The following is a 19,371-nucleotide window of genomic DNA, read 5'->3' as shown; positions in this document are numbered from 1 at the left end:
ATTTGTGTAGGTCCTTTATGATACATATCCTAGGATTCCTCTTTGGAAGCGCAGCTGGGAATCRGGAGGAGCACACAAGAGCTGTTGCTCGTCACCAAGTGCAGGTAGGGTGTGAGATCCCTGCACGGGGTGGCACGTGTGGGGGCTTTGCTGGGAAGGTCTCYCTGAGCCCTGCTGGTGAACACAGGTGGGGACGTGGAGAACTGGGCTGGGCTTCTCCAKCACGGACGGCGCTCGAAGTGGGCACAGGTTTCTCTATAGCTCTTGTGCAGTTGTGTGCAGCTCTTCTGTGTCGTGGCCATCATGTTTTGCTAGTTGAAGCTGATGGTGCGCGGTAAGAACATTAACTTGCTTCCAGCTGTGTAGGGGAGAGCAGAGAAGAAGTGTTTTTAGGTCTGAGGAAAAGATCTGACTTTTCAAAGGTGCTTCTCCCTCTTTCCTTTTCTGTCAGAGATGAAATAATTAACTGAATGTAATTTTGATCTTTCCATTTCCCTTCCATGACTTAATTCCTTGTATAGTTAGGATTTCTTTTTTTGACAAATCATAGAATCACAGAATCTTTAAGGTTGGAAGGGACCTTTAGAGATCATGTAGTCCAACCTCCTGAGCACACAGGTTCATCTAGAGCATGTGGCACAGGAAGACGTCCAAGCAGGTCTTGAATATYTCCAGACAAGAAGACTCCACAGTCTCTTTTGGCAACCTATTGCAGTGCTCTTCATCTTCACTGTCAAGCAATTTTTTCCTTAAATTCCTGTGAAACTTTTGATGCTTCAGATTGTGGCCATAATTTTTCACATTTTTTCTTCAAGTTACTTATTCGAATGGTTGCTCATTCTAATTATCAGTTTCCTACACATACTTTGTTGCAGCAACCGATACTTGACAAGCATTCCTGACCCGCATAGGCCTCTCTTCCCATGGAGAATCACAGATTTCTTAGTGAAAATGGAGATCCAGCTCCCATTCCCAATCTAGAAATGACAGACCTACAGGTCAGCAAGCTGCTTTTACTTCACTTCCTTCATTTGGATTTGTTTTCTGTTTCTTTCTGRGCCGTTTATAAGAGCTTTAGTGCAGTTTCCTTGAGGAGCGAAAGCTCTTGTGCCTGCCTGCAAAAGGCTGGCAATTAACTCACAGAAAGAGTAGCCCAAAGGGCAGCATAGCCACAGCTGCTGCAAAATGCATAAGTTGTCGTGGAGCCAGAAAATACCAATTACGTGTCTTAATGCTCGGTGGTATTTGCAGAGGCAATACATTTTGACCCATTTCATGCTACATGATTTGAGATAAAGAGCTGCTTCCTTCTCATTTCTGAAGATAAATGTCTTGGAGAAACGCACCCTTTGAGGATGAGAGGGGAAAACTGAATCCATGCCACCTTTGGTTTGAAGGGGAAATATTTTATGTAGGCTCAATAGTGCAAAATGAATGATGAGTCTTGAAAGCCGAGGAGATTTTGCCATTGAATTTGAGCCTGTTTAAGCTCTAATTTGCTCCCAACACGCGTTTCCTTAGGACCATGCCCCAGGAGGGATGGACCCGTTTGCTGGATTGAACAAGGCCAGTGTCCTTTGGCTTGGGAATGGGCAGCTGTGCCGATGCAGGGGGTGGCTAACAACCCCCACTTTTTGACACCTAAAAATGAAAGAAAAATGAAATGTATGTGCTTAAACCCTGTTCTGAAAGTGTTTTTCACCTGTGATACCATCTTTTTCCTTTCTTCTGGCACACACAGAGTCATTAGGTACACGCGAGATGGGCAGAGTGACTTATTCCCGTAGCAGACGACGTGTCCTGTAGCTTTGCAGCAGCACATCTGAGAYTTCACCGTGCTCCTCGCTTGAAGCTGCACTGCTTTTCATCTTTTGCCCCGTGCTCTTGTGTTTTTGCTTGATGTGGCACTAGAAGCACCTACCAGCAGTTTTATTTTCACATCACCATGAAGTTTTGAAGAGCTGAGAAAAGTCCCCTCCGCGTATACGCTGCTTTTGGGCCAGGCCAGGGGAGTAACAGAGATCATCTGAAACTGCCAGGTGCAGAGGGGCAGATCTTGAGATTTACCAAATCCACCACCTTTCTTTCATCAGGGTATCAGAATGTAGTTTGTTTGCTTGCAAAATGGCAAAAAAGAACATTTTTCTTTTTTTTAATAGAAAAAGAAGAGGAAATATTAAGAATAGATGTGAATTTCAAGTGATTTCTTACATCCTTTTTCTTGATTCTGCCCTCAGTTTCCTTGAATATGTCATTTGGTTTCGAAAGGAGAGATGCCTGCCCTGCCGTTCAGATCTTCCCCSTTCCCTCCTCTTCCTCACTTTTGTGCAAGCTCCTTCTGCCTTTGCCACCAGCTACTTCTCCAGCAGCTCCTTGGAAAGGTTTCTTGGAAGCTTCTCCCAAGGAGAGTTGGCTTCGTGCGATCGCCTGCAGGAGGATGGGGAATGGGGACGGGAAGATGTAGCAACGCTCAGGAGGAGAAGTGCAGGTAGCACCTTATGGATAATAGTAGGTGGAAGAAGGGTAGGACTAGCGGCTTGGAAAAGGAATATAAGCCAAAAGATGCAGTTGAAGTGTAAAATGTTTGCTGTGGCATGCAAACATGAGAAATGCTGTAGCTAGAGCTTGGGATAGAGCTCTGTGCCCCTGTTGTGCTTAAGCATGCTATGGATGGGAGTGAACCATGTGTAAATGAAGAAAACCTAGAAATATATAGATGTTGCAGCTTTAAATACGATATGGTTCTTGCAGTAGCCCAAAAGAGACTGAGGAAGCAACTGCTGAAAGGAAACGTCTTTGCAAATGCAGCAAAGGCAAGGAGACCACAGGTGACTGGTCCTGCTGTGTGAGAGGAGGGACCAAGGAGAGGCAGAGCGGAGCAGGTCACAGTGTTCCCGGAGGCTGCACTTCAGCAGTTATCTTTTAATTTAAGAGCTTTATTCGACACGATTGCTGAACATCATAGAGACAACTGGTCTGCACCAGTAGTTTGAAAGGAGGCCGGGGATGGAGCTCCACAAGGGCTGTGGGGTGGGTCCTGTTTAGTTTGGCCTCTGAGCCGTAAAATAGAAGGTGCCAAACAGGATGCTGTATTTTAACAGGGCTCCGAGATCCGTCACTTCAGACCAGTAAGCATAATAATAATTAAAAGAAAAAAAAAAAGGCACTAATTAACCAAGTGTAGAATACCTCAGAATCAGTGCAGAAGTCTCGGCATCAGAAGTTAAGTCCCGTCTTGTCAGGCTTGCCCAGATCTCTGCTGCTCAGCCCAGAGGGACCCACGCTTAGCTCCAAGGCCTGGTTTGCTCCGTCTTCAGAAGACTCTTGGCAAGTCGCTTTGCCTCACAAATAMCCTGAAGTCATTGCACAGAGCAGAGGGCGATGCTTGGGAGCAGGCAGTAAGGAAATGGACTTGGAGGGAGTTTTGGGAAGGAGATGAATCTTGTCCTGGTCCTGCCAGAGGTKTGCAAGCCTTGCTGGGCTAGATGGGCTTCCACCGAGCAGGTCTTGCCTTGAGAAAGAAAGGGTGTTGGACACATCCTGCTGTGAATATGTGGGAGAAGGAGAGGCAGGAAAAGGATTCCAGGTACTGTCTGATGAGCTGGTCTGCGCAGGGAGGAGCAGGGTCTCCCTCTGCCAGGCTGCAGGATCTGTTGCCCTGGGCTGCTTGGGAAGGGTTAGTGGCTGCAAGAAGCAGTTGGCGAGTGACGGGTGTTCTTGCAGCTGGCGCTAAAGCCGCGTCCCCAAACCGCGCTGGAAAGCGTGTGGGACTGCGGGCAGCAACGTGTTCCCCTCAGCTTGCCAACACTTGCACAGTTCCCAGCCTGTCTCCTCTCGGTCACGGCGGGAGCCAGGTTAGGGCTTGGCCGGTGATGATTTGTAAGCACTTCTAGGGAAACCTGCCCCGGCTGGTGGCCATGTGGCTTGTTAGCCGTTTCCAGCTGTTGCCCACAGAGGTTTTTGGGGAGGTGTCGGGGGGTTGAGTGGTGATGGGGTTTGCTTGTTTCTTTCATAGTTTAGATGCCTCAGATCCATGCTGCGGCAGGAAATAAGCTTGGCAGCTCCACATGGGCACACTCACAGCTCCACATGGGCACGCTTGCACTAACCACCACGGTACAGAAGTGCACCCACAGCATTTGCCTACACACCTGGGAAGAGAGCCCTGCGGACGTGGGCCCTCCTGCCTTGCAAAGCTTGGGCTTTGCTCGGAAAAGCTGCTGCTTTCCCGCTTGGCAGGAAAGCGGGTGGCAGGACACTTGTGGGGACTCTTAGGTTAGGGCGCTCTGTGCAAGTAAACTCCATGTGCTGTGCGGGGTGGCTGCAATAACCTGAACATCTGATGTGCAAAAGGCACCTTGAAAATGTATTTGCTTGCAGAACGCACCGTGCCAGCCTACAAATCAGAGCAATGCAACTGTTCCCGTTACAGTGAATTATGCAGCTCCTGGCCGTGGGGACGGCCTTGTGCCAAGCGAGCTCGGCAGGTCCCTCTGCAAGGCCCGCGTTGCAGAGGAGCTGTTGGCACTTAGTCGTCCCCCTCTGTGTGTCCTTGGGAAGGGTGCCCGGGCGCAGCTTGGGAATGAGTTTGCAGTTCCTCYGAGACTCGTCCCTTGCGGGGTGCCAGCCACTCCTCTCCGTCATCCCGGCCTCGGGCAAGGAAAGCTGAGCAGGAGCATCCTGGCTGCGGAGGRAAGGTGGCCCTTGGCCAGCTGCCTTTGCGGCAGCGCTGCCTCAAGGGCCTTTGCCACGCTTGGGTACTGGGATGCAAGGGGTCTTGGCTGGCTCTTCTGAGGAATTAATGCCTTTCCCTGCCCCATTCCTCCCTGTAGCTTTGGGGCAAGGATGCCCAGGGAGAGCTGGCCCCGTGGGGATGGGGGCAAAGGAGAGGCAGGGAAGATACCCCTGGGGTCACCRTTGCAGGGTGGGAGCCGTGGGTGGATGGGGATTCATGCGGGAGCTGCTTTGGGACAAGGCTGCTGCGAAGCCTCGTTGCCTCCCGTGCGCCCCTTCCTCATCTGCTGCCCACGGGGATGCTGGTGAAGGGCTTAAGGGCGTCTTTTTAGCACTGGCCTCCCAAGCAAACAAAAAGACAAGATGATCTGCCAAGGAAGGGAAGTTYGGAGAGAACGAGTGTTATTGGTGCTGCCTTAATCTTGTCTGTGGCTTAGGAAGTGAGGCTAGAAGGATATTTGCTTTTCGGCCGAGCTTTGCTCTGGGAGACGTCAGGATGAATGTCTTGATACAGAGGAAGAAGATGTAAGTAATAATTTAGGAGTTAATCCAGTGAACTTGGTGTCTGTCCTTTGGTGTGTGTGACACGGTGCTGACTCGGGGTCCTGCAGACGTGAGGACCAGCGGCCTCTCGCCCGTGCAGCACCGGGGGAAACCTCCCCTTCTCTCACTGCGGTTCCTTGGCAGCTGCTCCTCTAAAGCAGCCCTCAAGTTTAAAATACAGCGGTGCGGGCAGTATTTTGAGAGGATCTGTGGATAAAACATTGTGCAGGAAAGAAGCTTTTCCATACCGCTCACTCATACTTCCTCCAGAGAAGGAGGACGTGTCTCTGCCTCTGCTTTGGAGGGGACTTTGTGACACGCTGAAGCGTGGGCAGGAAAACCCTCCTGGAGGAAAATGTTGCTTTTTCTTTCCCTGCACAGTGGGATTTTTATTTCACTGTGTGAGGGACGTCTCCCACTGGGAGGACCTCTCCACCAAGGAGGCCACCAGGATTGGGTGAGCAYGCAAGTGACTGGCTTGTTGAGATTGGGTTTCTGGCCACCAAGGAAGGCCATTGCTGTAAGCAAAACTTGACTCATTCTTTTTGGGTGGGCATTTGTGCAGACAGAGTGCCTGTCCTATATAATACTTGGTTATCTCCAGGACCATGTGTTTCTTCTGTAATAACATTTCTCTCTCTTTCTCTCTTCTTTTGCAGGTGTTTCTTCAGCTACTCAGTAAGTCACCAAACTGCTGTATTTTGGAATATCCTGCCTTAACCCTTTGAAGAAAATTTGCCAATAGCCAAAAATGGCTTGAGCTGGAAAACTGCTGCTTTATCCAACAGGTATTATATATTGGCACTTCAGAGGTTCTCTAACATCACTGCTTGCTTGCAAGGGCTTGTCCAAGGGGGAGTTGCTGCCAGTGTCTTTCTGGGAAGTGTAACCGCCTGCATATTTTGTTCTATCTGCTGAGCACTGAAAGGCTGCACTTCATTTCAGGCCTTTTTGCTAGGGAGTAGAGCACTGCTGGAGAGGCATGTGGGGGGATCTGCAGACTGGCTCCTTTCCAGAGAGCTTTCTCTTGGCAGCTGGAGCTGTCTGCTAATGCCAGGTCAGGTTCTTGCTTTGCTTTCTCAGGGTAACATATCCGAGAAAAAATATTTGCCAAAGCACAGCTATGAAGGCCAAATACTCCTCAAACCCTCCTGTGAGTTAATTGGCTCCTAGCAGCTGGTTAATAAGGTTTCACACTGGGAGTGCCTCAGCCCACGGCAGCTTTGCAGAAGTTTCCTATGAAGTCACCAGATGCATCAGCACTGAGTGGTGAAACTCCCAGTGTTGATGAYCTCATGTTTTTTCTTCTTCCCCACAGTTGGGTGCTTCTTTATTTGCAGACATCACTCTGTTTGTGCCTGTGAACAAGTGGAAACTGAGTGCTGGAAATGCCAGTGGTGGCATGTGGGGTTTTGACTATCTGGAATAGGTTGATGGAAGCAAAGCAGAGACTTTTCCACTTTTGACTGATGTGTTCCTTCCTCCCAGGACCAGCTTCATGCCCTGTCCCCTTCGGATGCACCGTACACTATGGTTCACATCAATGTGCTGAAGAAATGTACGTGTGTTCTYGTGGTGCTGCTGGTCGCTCTGACTGTTTGCCTGTGGAGAGAGACGAGGAGGAGCTACTATGTTCCCTTCAAGACTGACAGTGATGATTTGCAGGTTCCCAGGACTTTGGGCAAGTGGACCGTGGTTAAATCACAGGGCTTTTTCCATGAGGCAGCTTTGGTCAGTAACCAGAATAAGGTGAAGGGCATGGTCTCTGTGTCAATGGAAAAGTCCAAGAAAGCAGCAGACTCTGTGAAGGTGTGGGATAAGGACAGTTCATCCAAGAACCTCATCCCCAGGCTGCAGAAGGTCAGAAAGAACTACTTGTCCATGAACAAGTACAACGTGACCTACAGTGGGAAGAGGAACGCTGTTAAGCTCAGCCCAGAGAAACTGCTCTGCGAGCTGCGTGACAGGGTGAATGTGACGATGATCCAGGGATCAGATGATCCATTTAATACCTCTATATGGCAGCAGTTCCTACCAAGGAGAAGCCTCAATGAAACAGTGGGCCGCCTGGGACGCTGTGCTGTTGTGTCCTCAGCAGGATCTCTGAAATCATCTCATCTGGGACCAGAAATAGGTTGGTTCTTTTCTGTTAGAATAAAGTCAGCTAGGATTGTCTGAAACCATACATTGAACAGGAGGGGGTCTGTGGTCACACTCCTACTGCTAAATAGTTTAGCCGCAGAGATGTTCAAATAAGTTAAAATATCGTCCAAACTCTCCTATAGTTAATGAACRTTGTAGGAAGAGATGGGAGTAATTAGGTACAACCTAATTTCTCTAAGGCTCTGTCATGCTTTGGTGCTGTCTGGATCACAGTGCCGTTGAAGAGTTAGACCTGGGGCTAAACGTGGCCATAACAGCTCTCATAATCAACCCCGGGTGACAGCAACTGTCTCTTAGTGATAAAAATAAAATGGATTTTAGTACAAAGAAGTTGCAGTTTCAGCTCCGGAAACTTGGGAGGTTTTGGCTGTGTTATAACACTTTCCTCCCTCACGAGGGRAACAAATATTTACCCAAGTAGTCAAACCCCAAGGGTGTCGAGGGGACTGGGTTTTGTTGAGAGGACTTAACTTAGGTATTGATATTTTCAACTGAATAGTGTACACCTTTGAAATCTTCTTTTGATCCKTGTGGTGGTGTTGACATTAGATTCAGCAGATACTGGAAGTCAGGAAAATGCCTTGTGTTTGTTTCTGGAGAGGGTGTGGGGTGGGTTGAGGAATGGCCTTGGCTCTCATCTGTGGCAGACCAGCAGCTTCTCAGCAGGAAAACATTCTTCAGAGGATGAAGTAAAGGAAAACGTCAAAGGGAAAGGCCCCTGGAAATGCCTGAAAACCCAACTGGACACRGTCTGCTGAGGCTGACCCTGGTTTAAGCAGCTATTGGGGCTRCTTTCCGAGCATGGCCACGTTGTGACCCTGTTGATCACGGGTCTCGAGAGTGGCCCTGCAGGGTGCCAGTCCCAAGCCACGAGGCAGCGGCTGAGTTTGGGTGGCCCAGAGGCCAAGGTTGCCTTGGTTTGCTAAGCGGTRGGGTGGCCTGCAGCTGCTGCAGGTTTTCAGGGTCACAGCTTTAGCACTATATCTTTTAGCACTGCAGAGATGGCTGTGCAAGCAGTTCCTTGGAATTTGATTCAGGTGGGTGCTGCTATTACAGCAGCAGAGTTTAGCTCCTGCCTTTAGGGCCATGCTGAGGTGTCTGCACTGAAGCTACCTCACTGTTTCAGAGTCAGTTCCTTCCCAGCTCAACCTATAGAACAGGAGGTACTTTAACCATCAGGATAAGACTGTCCCATGCTTAAAGGTAGGGCTAATTACAGGAGAAAGCTTTAGGGGGTGCTAGAATGAGGTTGAACAGTCTCGGGAGGGTGTTACAATAGATAGATGGTATGAAAAAGACAGCAGCRATATTAACCAGGAGAGGGATTGCTCGTGACAAACCGACAGCTGAGAGTTGATTAACATTGTCAACCATAGAGGCTTCTTAGAGCATGCGAGGCCAGGTAGGTCAAGGCTTGGGAAGTCAGTCATGACTTTTTCCCTGAGTGGCTCTTTTGGATCGTTGAGGTGAGATGCCTCTTGAAGCTGAATAGATAAAATTTTCTCCAAAAGTGACCCGAATCTTTTTGGTTTAATTCACAATGATGCAGCTGAGACACAGCTGCCTTGATTGCAAAGGCATCTTYGATAGACTCCTGCATATTGCTCCTCCAAAGCAGGATCCTTTCAGGATCCTCAGATGTTGGGGCTTTGTTTGYTTGCTTGTTTGTTTGTTTGATAGCAGTGTGTTTGTCACTGTGGATAGTCTCTTGGTCTGTCTTTTAAACCAAAGAACCAGATTGTCCCATATCACCGTGGATGGATTCCTAAAAGGTAGGATTAAGGTTCTGTAACAATAACCACACAACTTCTCTTTGTGGACACCGTTTGTATTTGGAAGCATCACTCTTAAGGCTTTTCCATGTTGCTTTGGAAGGGTCCCAAACAAGATCCGCTTGTCCATGAGAGTAAGTGGCTGAGAAACTAGTCCTCCCTGCAAGCAGTTGCTCTTCCTCCAGGACCGCTCAGGTGATCGACCCTTTCTTCCTAAAAATGGTCAAGATATTGGTCAGACAGTTCYACAGCTGGTTTGGGGCAGCACAAGMAGTTTTGCAGCATCTGAGCTTCTCCACTGCTGGTGGAGCAAGCTGCGGTTGAAGGGTCCACCACATGAGCGCGGGGAGGCTGTGGGTGTAAGCAAGTGGGTACATGTGGTTTCCTATGTGAGTTTAGGCAGCAGGTCTGGAGCAGGGTGAAGGACACCCTTCCTGCCAGAGCAGCAGCACCTCGGACCTGAGCCACGGGTGCCAGCACCATGGGTGACTGTGGGTGCAGAGGAGGAAGCTGGGGGCATGTCAGCCGAGGAGGGTGCAGCAGGTCCCAAAGCTTGGCACAAGCTATGCTGTCAAATACGCAGGGTTTCTTTGCTGGGTTTATTTGGACAATGCGGGAGATGTGGTGACAGGTAGAACCAACTCCGCTTGCAGCTGGAGTTGAGCGTGCTCCTCAGGCTGGTCTTCACCCAACTGCAAGGGAGGCCCCTATTTTTCCATTATTTCCTGCTTCCTCATTTTGCCGCCRGCCATGTGGAAATGAGATTTATCTTAATGTATGAATCACAGCATGGTTGAGGTTGGAAGGAACATCTAGAGATCATCTAGTCTACCCCCCTTGCTCCAACAGGGTTACCCATAGCACGGGGCACCGGGTGGCATCCAGGTGGATTGGGAAGACCTCCAGAGAAGGAGACTCCACAGCCTCCCTGGGCAGCCTGTGCCAGGGCTCTGGCACCCTCACAGTGAAGCAGTTCCTCCTCACATGCAGATGGAACTGCCTGGGTTTCAACTTGTACCCACTGCCCCTTGTCCTGTCACTGGCCACCACTGAGAATTTGGCCCCATYCTCTTTATGTTCTCCCCTCAGGTATTGGTACGTATTGATCAGATCCCCTCTTATTCTTCTCTTCTCTAGACTGAAGAGGCCCAGCTCACTTAGTCTTCCCTCGCACGATAGATATTTGAGTCCCTTAACCATCTTTATAGCTCTGYACTGGACCCGCTCTAGAAGCTCCACGTCCTTCTTGTACTAGGGAGGACGTTGCCCTCCTCTGTGCACTGTAGGTGTTAGGGCTGCATTCTTGCCTTGTGAGCTGGTGGTATTTTTAAAAGCAAATTTTAAAATATTGCTCGTGAAGTTAGGCCAAGAGCTTCTTGCACAAGGCCTGGCTTGGTATTTCCAGTAGTTACATGGGAAGTCTTCTGTGACTGCTCAGGTTGTATTGGAAATACMTGAGTAACTTGCTGCCTGTAGCCCTCGTGTCTCAGAAGGAAACTGTTTTCACTGTTTTTTTGCTTACAGACAGCCACGAYGCCGTCTTGCGGTTTAACGGGGCTCCTACCAAGGGATTTCAAGAGGATGTGGGGGAAAAGACAACAGTCCGTCTTGTTAACTCCCAGGTGGGTCTAACAAATGCATGGTGAAGAGACTGAGCTCAGCAGAGCTCTGCTCATCCCCTCCATCTGCTGGGAACTGGGTGGCAGACTGGGCTGGCAACATCCACCTCTGCTCCTGGAAGCTGCTCTTCACCTACCACTAGGATTTCTTTAAAGTGAGATCGGTGAAAATAAGGGTTTCCGTGCAATTTCTCTTCTCCCTACCAGATATGTATAGCATGGGCCTCTGACCTCCCTTGTGAAGGGCAGAGCTTTTTCCCACCACTAAAATGTGTGCCGAGGTCACTGCGGGGAAATTGCCATGTGCTGGCTGGTCTGCATTATCGTGTTTGCCATTTACTGCAACTTGGGGCTTGGCCAAAATGCTCTTTCCAAGGTTATGAAGCCCCGTTGTGTGCTTGCTGCTGTGCTATGGGCATGCAGGGCACAAGAGGCCAAGCAAACTCAAGCGTCTCAAGAGGTGAGTTGGGGATGTGAGGGATGGATGTGAACACCCAAAGGTCTTCATTTGCTTTAAAAAAAAAAAAAAAAAAACCTCTGTTTTACACCACAAGCCCTGTTTCAGGCCCTGTGGATGACACAAGTTAAGTAACTGCAGATACCTGGCACTGTCTGCCATAGCCTGCACAAAGCCACGTGTATGAGCTCTTGGGTGTCCCCCTCCATCCAGGCCCTTGGAGCAGAGCACGGCAGAAAGCWCCTGGTAATGCCAGAAACCCCTTCCAAAGTGCAGTTTTCCCAAGCTCTTTGAGAGCTTTTCCCCGAGGTGAGGCACTCTGTGCTGATCCAGCTTGTGACTTCAGCAGGCTTTGAAGCACATCCTCAGTTCATAAGAGCCAAGTTCAGCAGTTGTTCTCCCAAGTTCTTCCCCTTGCCGCAGGGGCTGTGCTGCACATCACAGGGGGCTGCCATGGGGCAGAGCCTCCAAACAGAGCTGAAGGACAACTTGTGTTTGGGGTGGGAAGGCTGTAGGGTTCCTGGTTGGGTTGGCTGCCAAGGGAGGTGGAGGGTACTGAAACGGGTACCACGGATGGGCAGGCTGTGTTTAGTGCCCATGTGACTCATTCTTWTTTTGGAGTTGGCTTTTCTTATGTTGGAGGTGGTGACTGGGGGCAAAGAGGGGTGTATGTATTGGCTTTTCTTATGTTGGCTCCTATTATTGATCAAGCTGCTCCTAAAATGAAGAAAACAAGATATCCTGAATCGAACTTGTCAAAAACAGACGGTGTTCAATAGTATCCCTGTGGCTCGTGCAGGAGCCAAGGAGACCCAAGTTGCTTAGCAAATATTTTCATGTAACTTTATGTACTGAGCAAAACCAAACAGATCAGGGAGCGGTCCCCAGTTGCTGACCAGTCTCTAGCAAATGTTGGAATGGGGGGAAATGGCTTTAGTGGTGGTGAGACGTCTTCTGCATCTGTGTTCAAAGGGRAAGGTTAATAGACTGGTACTAGAAGAAGAAATTTGTGATTCTGTGTTTGAGGAGAATCTTGGTAGGAAGTTCAGGCCTGGAAGTTTGTCTAAATAAAGAAGTTCTTCAGCAATTGCTTTTGATCTTCTCTGGTACATCTGTGTTGCCTCTTTTCATGGCATTTTTTTCTTGCAGTCTAAAGCAAGACAGACTTTCCCTGGGACAGCGTTGGCATCCTGCAGGAGCAAGGCTGGGATCTGAGGGGCAGGCGAGGCAGCACCGCTGCGTAGCGCTGGGAGCCTCTCGGCAGGGCTCGGGAAGGAGCCTGGTATCTGGTTCCTCCAGCCCCACTTCGAGCCCATGGTGGCCCCATGGGGCGCATGCCTGGCCTGGCTGCCTTGCTATCTGGAGGAAGCAAGAGGAAACAGGGACACAGTGCAGGGAAAGGGGCCTCCGTTGGGATTACGGGACTGCAGGAGCACGTCTGATACAGGCCATGAACRCAGTGGGAAGGCAGGTGCTGCATTAGCAACGTGTTTGCTAAACAGTGAATTGTCTAAATACCCAGGTCTAACCAGGAAGCCCCTGAATTACTTACCTGATTCAGATCAGAACAGCTGGGAAAGACAAATGAGTGAGGTTGCCATCTGAATGGCATTTAACGGGTTGCTCTTAAGCAGTATAAATGGGCACTAATGGTATCCAGTGAGCCAGACTACTGGTAATTAAACCGATGCTACAAAGATCCACCCTATTTCTCGCTCCTCTGCTATGGGCAGCTCACAGGGTTCCTCTGCTAACTCAACATGCTTGCACTTGGTCTGCCTTTCCTTATAACGTTCCTTTCCTTGATGGCACATGCTCCATATCCCTTGAGGCCTCCTTTTGCATCAGCCCTTTTAGGTTTGTTTTATTTTATTTATTCCAGGAAAAATTCCTGGAAGGTTTCTAGCCTCTAAATAGAAACAAGGGAGTGCAGAGGAAACGCTGATGCTCTGGCTCTGTTTCCGTGCTCCGTGCCCCGCTGGCCGCCTGGCTCCCGCCGCACTTCCCGCATCCCACGAGCGCGTGGTTCACACCCCARACTGCAGCACGGAGGCAGATACTCGGCCAGTGACCCAGATACTTGAACTGCYGAGAGGAAATGAAGCCGTGCGGTCCCCGGGATAATCCTGTGGGATTGAGAGCAGATGCAAGGGGCGTTTGGCGCAGGGGACCGCGCGCATCCGGGCGGCCGCGTGCCATGGGGAGCAGGCACCGGCCCCCTGGGTGCTTAGGGATAAATTGCCTGGCTCTTAGATCCTAGGAGAAAAGCAGGATGAGCGGGAGTTGGTGTTTATGACAGTGCTTCTCTTMAGCAGATGTTTGCAAGCTGTGTTTGTACAGGCTGTGTTCATGGGAAGAGGTGACAGGGGACCAGCCCCGTCTCCCTTCGTTCTCGCTGGGTTTACTTTCTGCTGCAAACCAGAATTAGCCGGCGGTGTCAAGAGCCGTGCTGCTTGTGTCCAGGAGATACCTAAGGCATACAGGGTGTCTTTATCTTGTTTTATTTATTTTTTTTTCAAAATTATTTTTGTTATCTCATTTATTGTGGAGAGCTCATTGTGCTCGGGGGCTGGTGGGGCAGTTTCTATTGGCCACAGCTCTTGCCTGGGTGATCTGCTGTGATGCTGCCCCTGTGTCCCCGCTGCACCCATGGGCTCACGGCCCCTATGCTGGGCTTATTTGYGCACTGGGGCCAGCTGAGCGTCAGCAGCTAAATTTGGGGATGTTTTACTGCTCCTGCTTACCTGGCAACACACCAAACCTGTATGTGTGTATCTGTCGTTGCTGTTCAAGCTGGTGACCGTGGAGGAGCAGCAGTTCCTGAYGGACGCGCTCTACAACGCTGGGACCTTGATCGTCTGGGACCCGGCGCCGTACCACGCGCCCGTTGGGGAGGTAAGGCTGCGTCAGCACCGTCAAGTGAGGTTCACAYGGGGCGCCTGGCACCCCGCGTCCTGCCGACGCGCACAGGCACTCGTGTTAACACCACGGGCTGCCTCCCTGCCACAGCTGTACCCGTAAGTACCTCTGCAGACACTCACCATGGGAGTGTGTCCAACCTGCACCCCTCCAATGGCTGGGAACATGTCCCCAGTGCCACATTCCCAGGGCTCCCACCACAAAAAGGGCACCAAAAAGCTACTGCAAAACCACCCGGGAAGCCTAAGCTCCTCTTTCTACCTGTTGTCAGCAGATGCTGGGGTAGCTCAAGGCGCTAGTCAGACGTGAGAGACTCGATGGGTTCTGAAAGGAGTCGCAAAGCCTCTCAAGATCTCGCTGCGTGTGCCTCCTCCTGTCAGCTAGAGTGTCACATGTGGGTGGTGTGTCCCTCTGGAGTTGCCTCCGCTCTCTTGAGTGCACGGGGTGTTCTGTGGTTACTGATAAGCAGCAGAGGCTGATCCGGAGCACGCTGAGCTAGGAGGGAATGGGCCCAGCCCTGCCGTGGTTCCAGGCTCTCCCCGTGCCCGGGAGGTCTTGGCCAGTCCTCTCCCTGCACTGACATTGCATGTTTTCTCACCAGCACTTATCCTTGCATCCCGTTCCATGTCTCCAGGAGATGCAAGGTATTTGCACTCTGTTTAAGAGCGAGTTAAATGGGARGGGCCTATTTTTAGCATAGGGGGAAACCTCTAGAGGACTTCAAGAAAACATAAACCCTTGCTCAGTGTTTTTACTGAAAGTGGAAGTGTTGTGAGGTGCAAATTGGTTCAGCCGGTTCTGTAAGGCTGTTGTGATGAYGCCTGCATCTGAACAGGATCTGAACTACTGCAAGGGGCAAGGGCTCTGATGGCATATTAGGCAGACCGCAAAACACCTCCTGGGCTGGGCTGGGTGGGCTTGGGGATTGGTCTGTTATTTATTTGTTTTTGTGGTGCTGGTAAGTTTTCTACTCTTTCATCTTGCCGTGATTTCCTACTCTATCCCCGGCTGCAGTAGCTACATGGTCAGCCTGATCAGGCAACTCCGCTGGTTCAAATGTTATTTCCAGGTTTWATTTATTTATATTTTTAAGACCGAGCCATTGCTTGGTGCAGTTCACAGCACAGTTGCCCGCAATTGTGTCGRTGCAGCTGTGGGCTCTGGTTAGAGGGGAACCAGCTGCAGGACCGGCTGTGTGTTGCCTGGGGGAAATGTGGAAATGGGGCTGATATTTCTAACAAAATGACAGCAGTGGTTAAAACATATGTGAGACTGATCTCATTTTATGGTCCCTCGCTGCCCAGGAGGAGTTTTGGTTCCTCCTGCTCTCTTTGCCAAGGTGAGTCACCTTGCTAATTTGAAGAGCAGATATGGGAAGGAGAGAGGCACTAATGTTGGGGATACACAGAGCTGGACCTCCTCCTTGGAGGCAGCAGCAGCTTAGGTTGTCTTAAACACTCTTATATAATATATATTATGGGAAACAAAAGGCCTTGACTTTTTCTTTCTTTTTTTTTTCCAGTGGTACAGAAAACCAGACTACAAATTCTTTGAAAACTACAAGAAGTATCGCATGAAACATCCAGAGCAGCCCTTTTACATCCTGCATCCAAAAATGCAGTGGCAACTCTGGGATATTCTTCAGGAGAACTCCCTGGAGCACATTCAGCCGAATCCACCTTCCTCGGGAATGCTTGGTGAGACAATAACCCCGTGCCACTGCTTACCCAGTTTGCAGGAAGGCTGTGCCTGTTTTAAAGATAACCATGGGTTTATGTTGCTTGAAGCCAAAGAGCTTATCAAAGTTGCTTATGCAGTGCTTGTCTTATGCGAGAAATCAAGCTTCCTTTGTTAAAAGGAAACTCATTTGTTAAATTGCTGCTGTTAAAAGCAGCTCATTTGTGTTAAATTAAGCAGTTTGCAGCAGCCCTTGAAGGAGCAGTTGTAAACATGGTTTGGCTCCACGTGGAAGCATGAGAAACAGGCTGTGACCTCAAGCTGCTTCCTAGCACGTTTAGCTTCTGGAGGCAGAGCATTGTGCAAGGGGTGCTGAGGGGAAGGATGTGGCTCGTGTGGGCTCAGACCTTGTCAGGCAAAGAACTGCTTTGGATAAAACCAGTCAGGCAAAGCCTGCTGTGGGTAAAACCTGGGTGTTTACCTGCTGTGTATTTAGTTAAAGACATAATGGAGGGCTGGGGCTGAGCAGACGGAACAGTCMCCCTGAGAAGGTCAGTGCAGTCCCCCTTACTCAGCATGCTGATCTTGCTCATCCGCATGCTAAATTCAGCCGCCCCGAGACACGGCTCGTTTTACACTGTGCTGCTGCAAAGCTTTTCCTTCCTGCTGGAAGGCAAATCTCATYGTCAGCTAAATGAAGAGCAGAGAACTCCTTGGGACCAACAGGTAGCTGGAATGAGGGCATAGTGCTGTGGTCTTGTKCATGGGGTCTTGTTCAGACTTCAGCCCTTGCTCTACTCCTGTCTCGAGATACCTGCCAGAGGAGTGGACACACACATGGACRTGGGTGCAAACAGAGGAACTTCCTATTTCGGCCAACTAAACTTCTAGTTTTCTTCTTTGGTCTTACCTACCACCTCTTATCACCTTATCTTATCACCTGTTAAATCTTTCCTTGGATGTGTGCAAGACAATAGCATAACAGCACAGTCACTGACTTGAGGAAAATAATCACTGAGAAGTGAAGCAGKGGCTCAAAGGCAGAGCTCTGGCCCAGTACTCACAGCAGATTCCTCTGTGGCTTAACTTGGGGCCAATTTATGCCCTTGTGGAAACAAGTGACCACGATGGACACAAGGGAAGAAACCCAACTTCTGGCTTGCAACCCTGGGTTTCTTGGAAGGATGAGTGGAGAGGCAAGTAGTTATCTGAAAAAGTAGATGAAAATGTTTTTAAAATGTGCCTTAGTTTAACAAGTGGCCTGAAAAATAGGTTTCAGTCATGTCTTGTGAATTGGGTGTTCCTGAAGTYTCTGAGATGGTGCATGAATTTTAAAGAGCTATTTTATGTTGGTTCTGTTTCCCTGTCATGTTCTTGGTAGTTCTTGCGCCCTGGTTAAGCAGGCAGTAAATATTGCCTCTTTCTGTGAACTTTCTGGCCACAGTTGTGTGTGACRTGGGCTCCGCAGTGGTTAGTGTGACTCTTGGAAGACACAGGAGGGCAGCACTGCTCTGTCCCGGGGAATCTGGATGAGCTTGAAGAGCAGCTTAATGCCTATGTGCATTTATATCAAGACCATTTCCAAGCATCGTCGCTTTTGTGTCTTCTGTATTAGCTGTGGGCAAATGGGAACAGATGAAGGTCTCGTTTCTGCTTATCCGAGCAGATCTGAGGTGGGCAATTAGCATCAGCTAATGTAGCCTACAACTGGCAGATGCCCAAGTCTCCATGAAGGTCTTGGAAGATGGCAGCAGTCTCAAATGTTGGCCTTTAGCAGTGGCTGTCTCTGTAAACTTCCTGCTTTACTCAGACTGATCATAGGCTTTGCAAGAGGATGTTGAGCAAATAGCCCCATCAGACTCACTATTTTCTTTCTGTCTGGTCTGAACTTTCGGAAAGGAAGCCTTTCTCATTGGGCTTGGACCCTTCTTGCTTGAATGTCTTGTCCCAGCTAGGTGTAGCTAGTTCTGCGGGTTTAACTCTGCGTGTCCATTTTCCTTCCCTCCGTAGGCATTGTCATCATGATGTCCCTCTGCGACCAAGTGCACGTGTATGAATTCCTCCCCTCCAAGCGGCAGACGGACATCTGCCACTACTACCAGAAGTTCCACGACCGTGCCTGCACCATGGGGGCCTACCACCCGCTGCTCTTCGAGAAAAACCTGGTGAAGCACATCAACCAGGGCACGGACGAGGACATCTACACCCACGGCAAAGTCACCTTGCCCGGCTTCCGAAATGTACATTGTTAACAAATCACTCTGTGCTGTGGTTAGGCCTTTGGTTTTTTTTTTTCCTTTTTTAAGCACTTTTTAAATCAGGGTTGTCGAATTTATTAGGTCTCAACACTGGTGAGTTTTGACAGCTCTTCCATATTGCAACACCTGCTCTTAAGACTTCTGTTGCATGCAATCCTTGGACTTTAGGCCCTGTAAGGCGTTGCGGTACGTCCGTTTGGGGGGTTGTGGGAGCCACTGCAGTAGGTTACTCCTGGAGGAGCCAGGCTCACGTGGCAGATGGATGTCACCATCTCAACCAAGGAGGGTGAACACGAAACCCAGGAGACGCTTTCTAAGCAGCRGTCACCCCATTCTGGATCAAATACTGATGCAGGTCAGGCTGCTTCAAAGGGATTATGACAAATGACAACCTGGTCCACTTAAGAACAAGAAAAAAAAAAAAAGCTTAAAAACTTGATCCTGGAGGTGTTTGGAGCAGGGCCGACTTATGGAAACACTGTCAAGGCTGGGTACTGATAAGCTAAACTCTTAGTCCAAAATACTTGATTTTATAAACAGGTAGAGCAACTGTGGCAACTTTCTTTCCAATGTTAAGACCTTCTGGAATCATGCTGGTAGCTTTAGCAAGTGGAGGGGAAGGCAATTCACAAACAGTGATTCGTGTGAGATATTTTAAAACTTTTTACTTTGTTTTTTTTTAAATCATATAAAATAAATTTATGTGAACATTTACTTTTCCATTGGAGTGTTCTGCTTGGTAGGGCCCATTTTTGAAACATTTTGGGGAGACATTCCCCAAATGGGGATGTCTGTTTTGTGCCCAAAAGGCACAATGGGAGCCTAAGGCAAGCTGGTGCCCCAGTGCCACTGTACAGCACCTTGGGGCCACYCTGGTGCTGTGGTGGAAGCAGCCCCTCCATGGGCTCCATGCACATGTGAGGAGCATGTGCATCCTCAGCTGACCTGCTGCATTTTGTCATTGTCTACAAAAGCTCTTCAGTTTTGGGTAAATCCTGTGAAGTTGTTGGCCCATTTTGGCCTTGCTGAAACTACTGCTTGAACCCCAAGAGACTCGTGACAGGCTTGCACCGGAGCAAGCAGCGTTGGAGCTGGAGCTCCTCATGTTCCCAACTCTAAGAGACAGCAGCTCTTTGCCCATGTGGTGGTGGGACCACRGCTCTCCTGTGAGCTTCCACCTGCAGCCACCCCATCTCACAAGGAGAGCAAGCCCTAAGACCACCTTTCTG

The 19,371-nt window shown here is 49.5% G+C and overlaps 1 protein-coding gene across 2 annotated transcripts in view; it reads left to right on the top strand.

Annotated features, from left to right (window-relative positions):
* The window catches only part of ST6GAL1 (ST6 beta-galactoside alpha-2,6-sialyltransferase 1), a 37,388-nt gene extending 18,577 nt beyond the window's left edge, over nucleotides 1–18,811 (top strand). For both annotated transcript variants that reach the window (XM_026038729.1, XM_026038730.1), the window contains exons 2-7: nucleotides 5,937–6,065; nucleotides 6,766–7,411; nucleotides 10,737–10,834; nucleotides 14,082–14,183; nucleotides 15,730–15,904; nucleotides 17,895–18,811. In XM_026038729.1, the coding sequence (XP_025894514.1) occupies nucleotides 6,808–7,411; nucleotides 10,737–10,834; nucleotides 14,082–14,183; nucleotides 15,730–15,904; nucleotides 17,895–18,136 (1,221 nt within the window). In that variant the 5' untranslated portion in view covers nucleotides 5,937–6,065; nucleotides 6,766–6,807 and the 3' untranslated portion in view covers nucleotides 18,137–18,811. The remainder of the gene's footprint in view (nucleotides 1–5,936; nucleotides 6,066–6,765; nucleotides 7,412–10,736; nucleotides 10,835–14,081; nucleotides 14,184–15,729; nucleotides 15,905–17,894) is intronic.
* Nucleotides 18,812–19,371: the final 560 nt, after the last annotated feature.

This window comes from Nothoprocta perdicaria, unplaced genomic scaffold, assembly GCF_003342845.1.
Source record: "Nothoprocta perdicaria isolate Ctin4 unplaced genomic scaffold, notPer1 scaffold_217, whole genome shotgun sequence".
Taxonomy (NCBI): domain Eukaryota; kingdom Metazoa; phylum Chordata; class Aves; order Tinamiformes; family Tinamidae; genus Nothoprocta; species Nothoprocta perdicaria.
The sequence above is the reverse complement of the archived record's forward strand: the minus strand, read 5'-3'. Positions and strand labels throughout refer to the sequence as shown.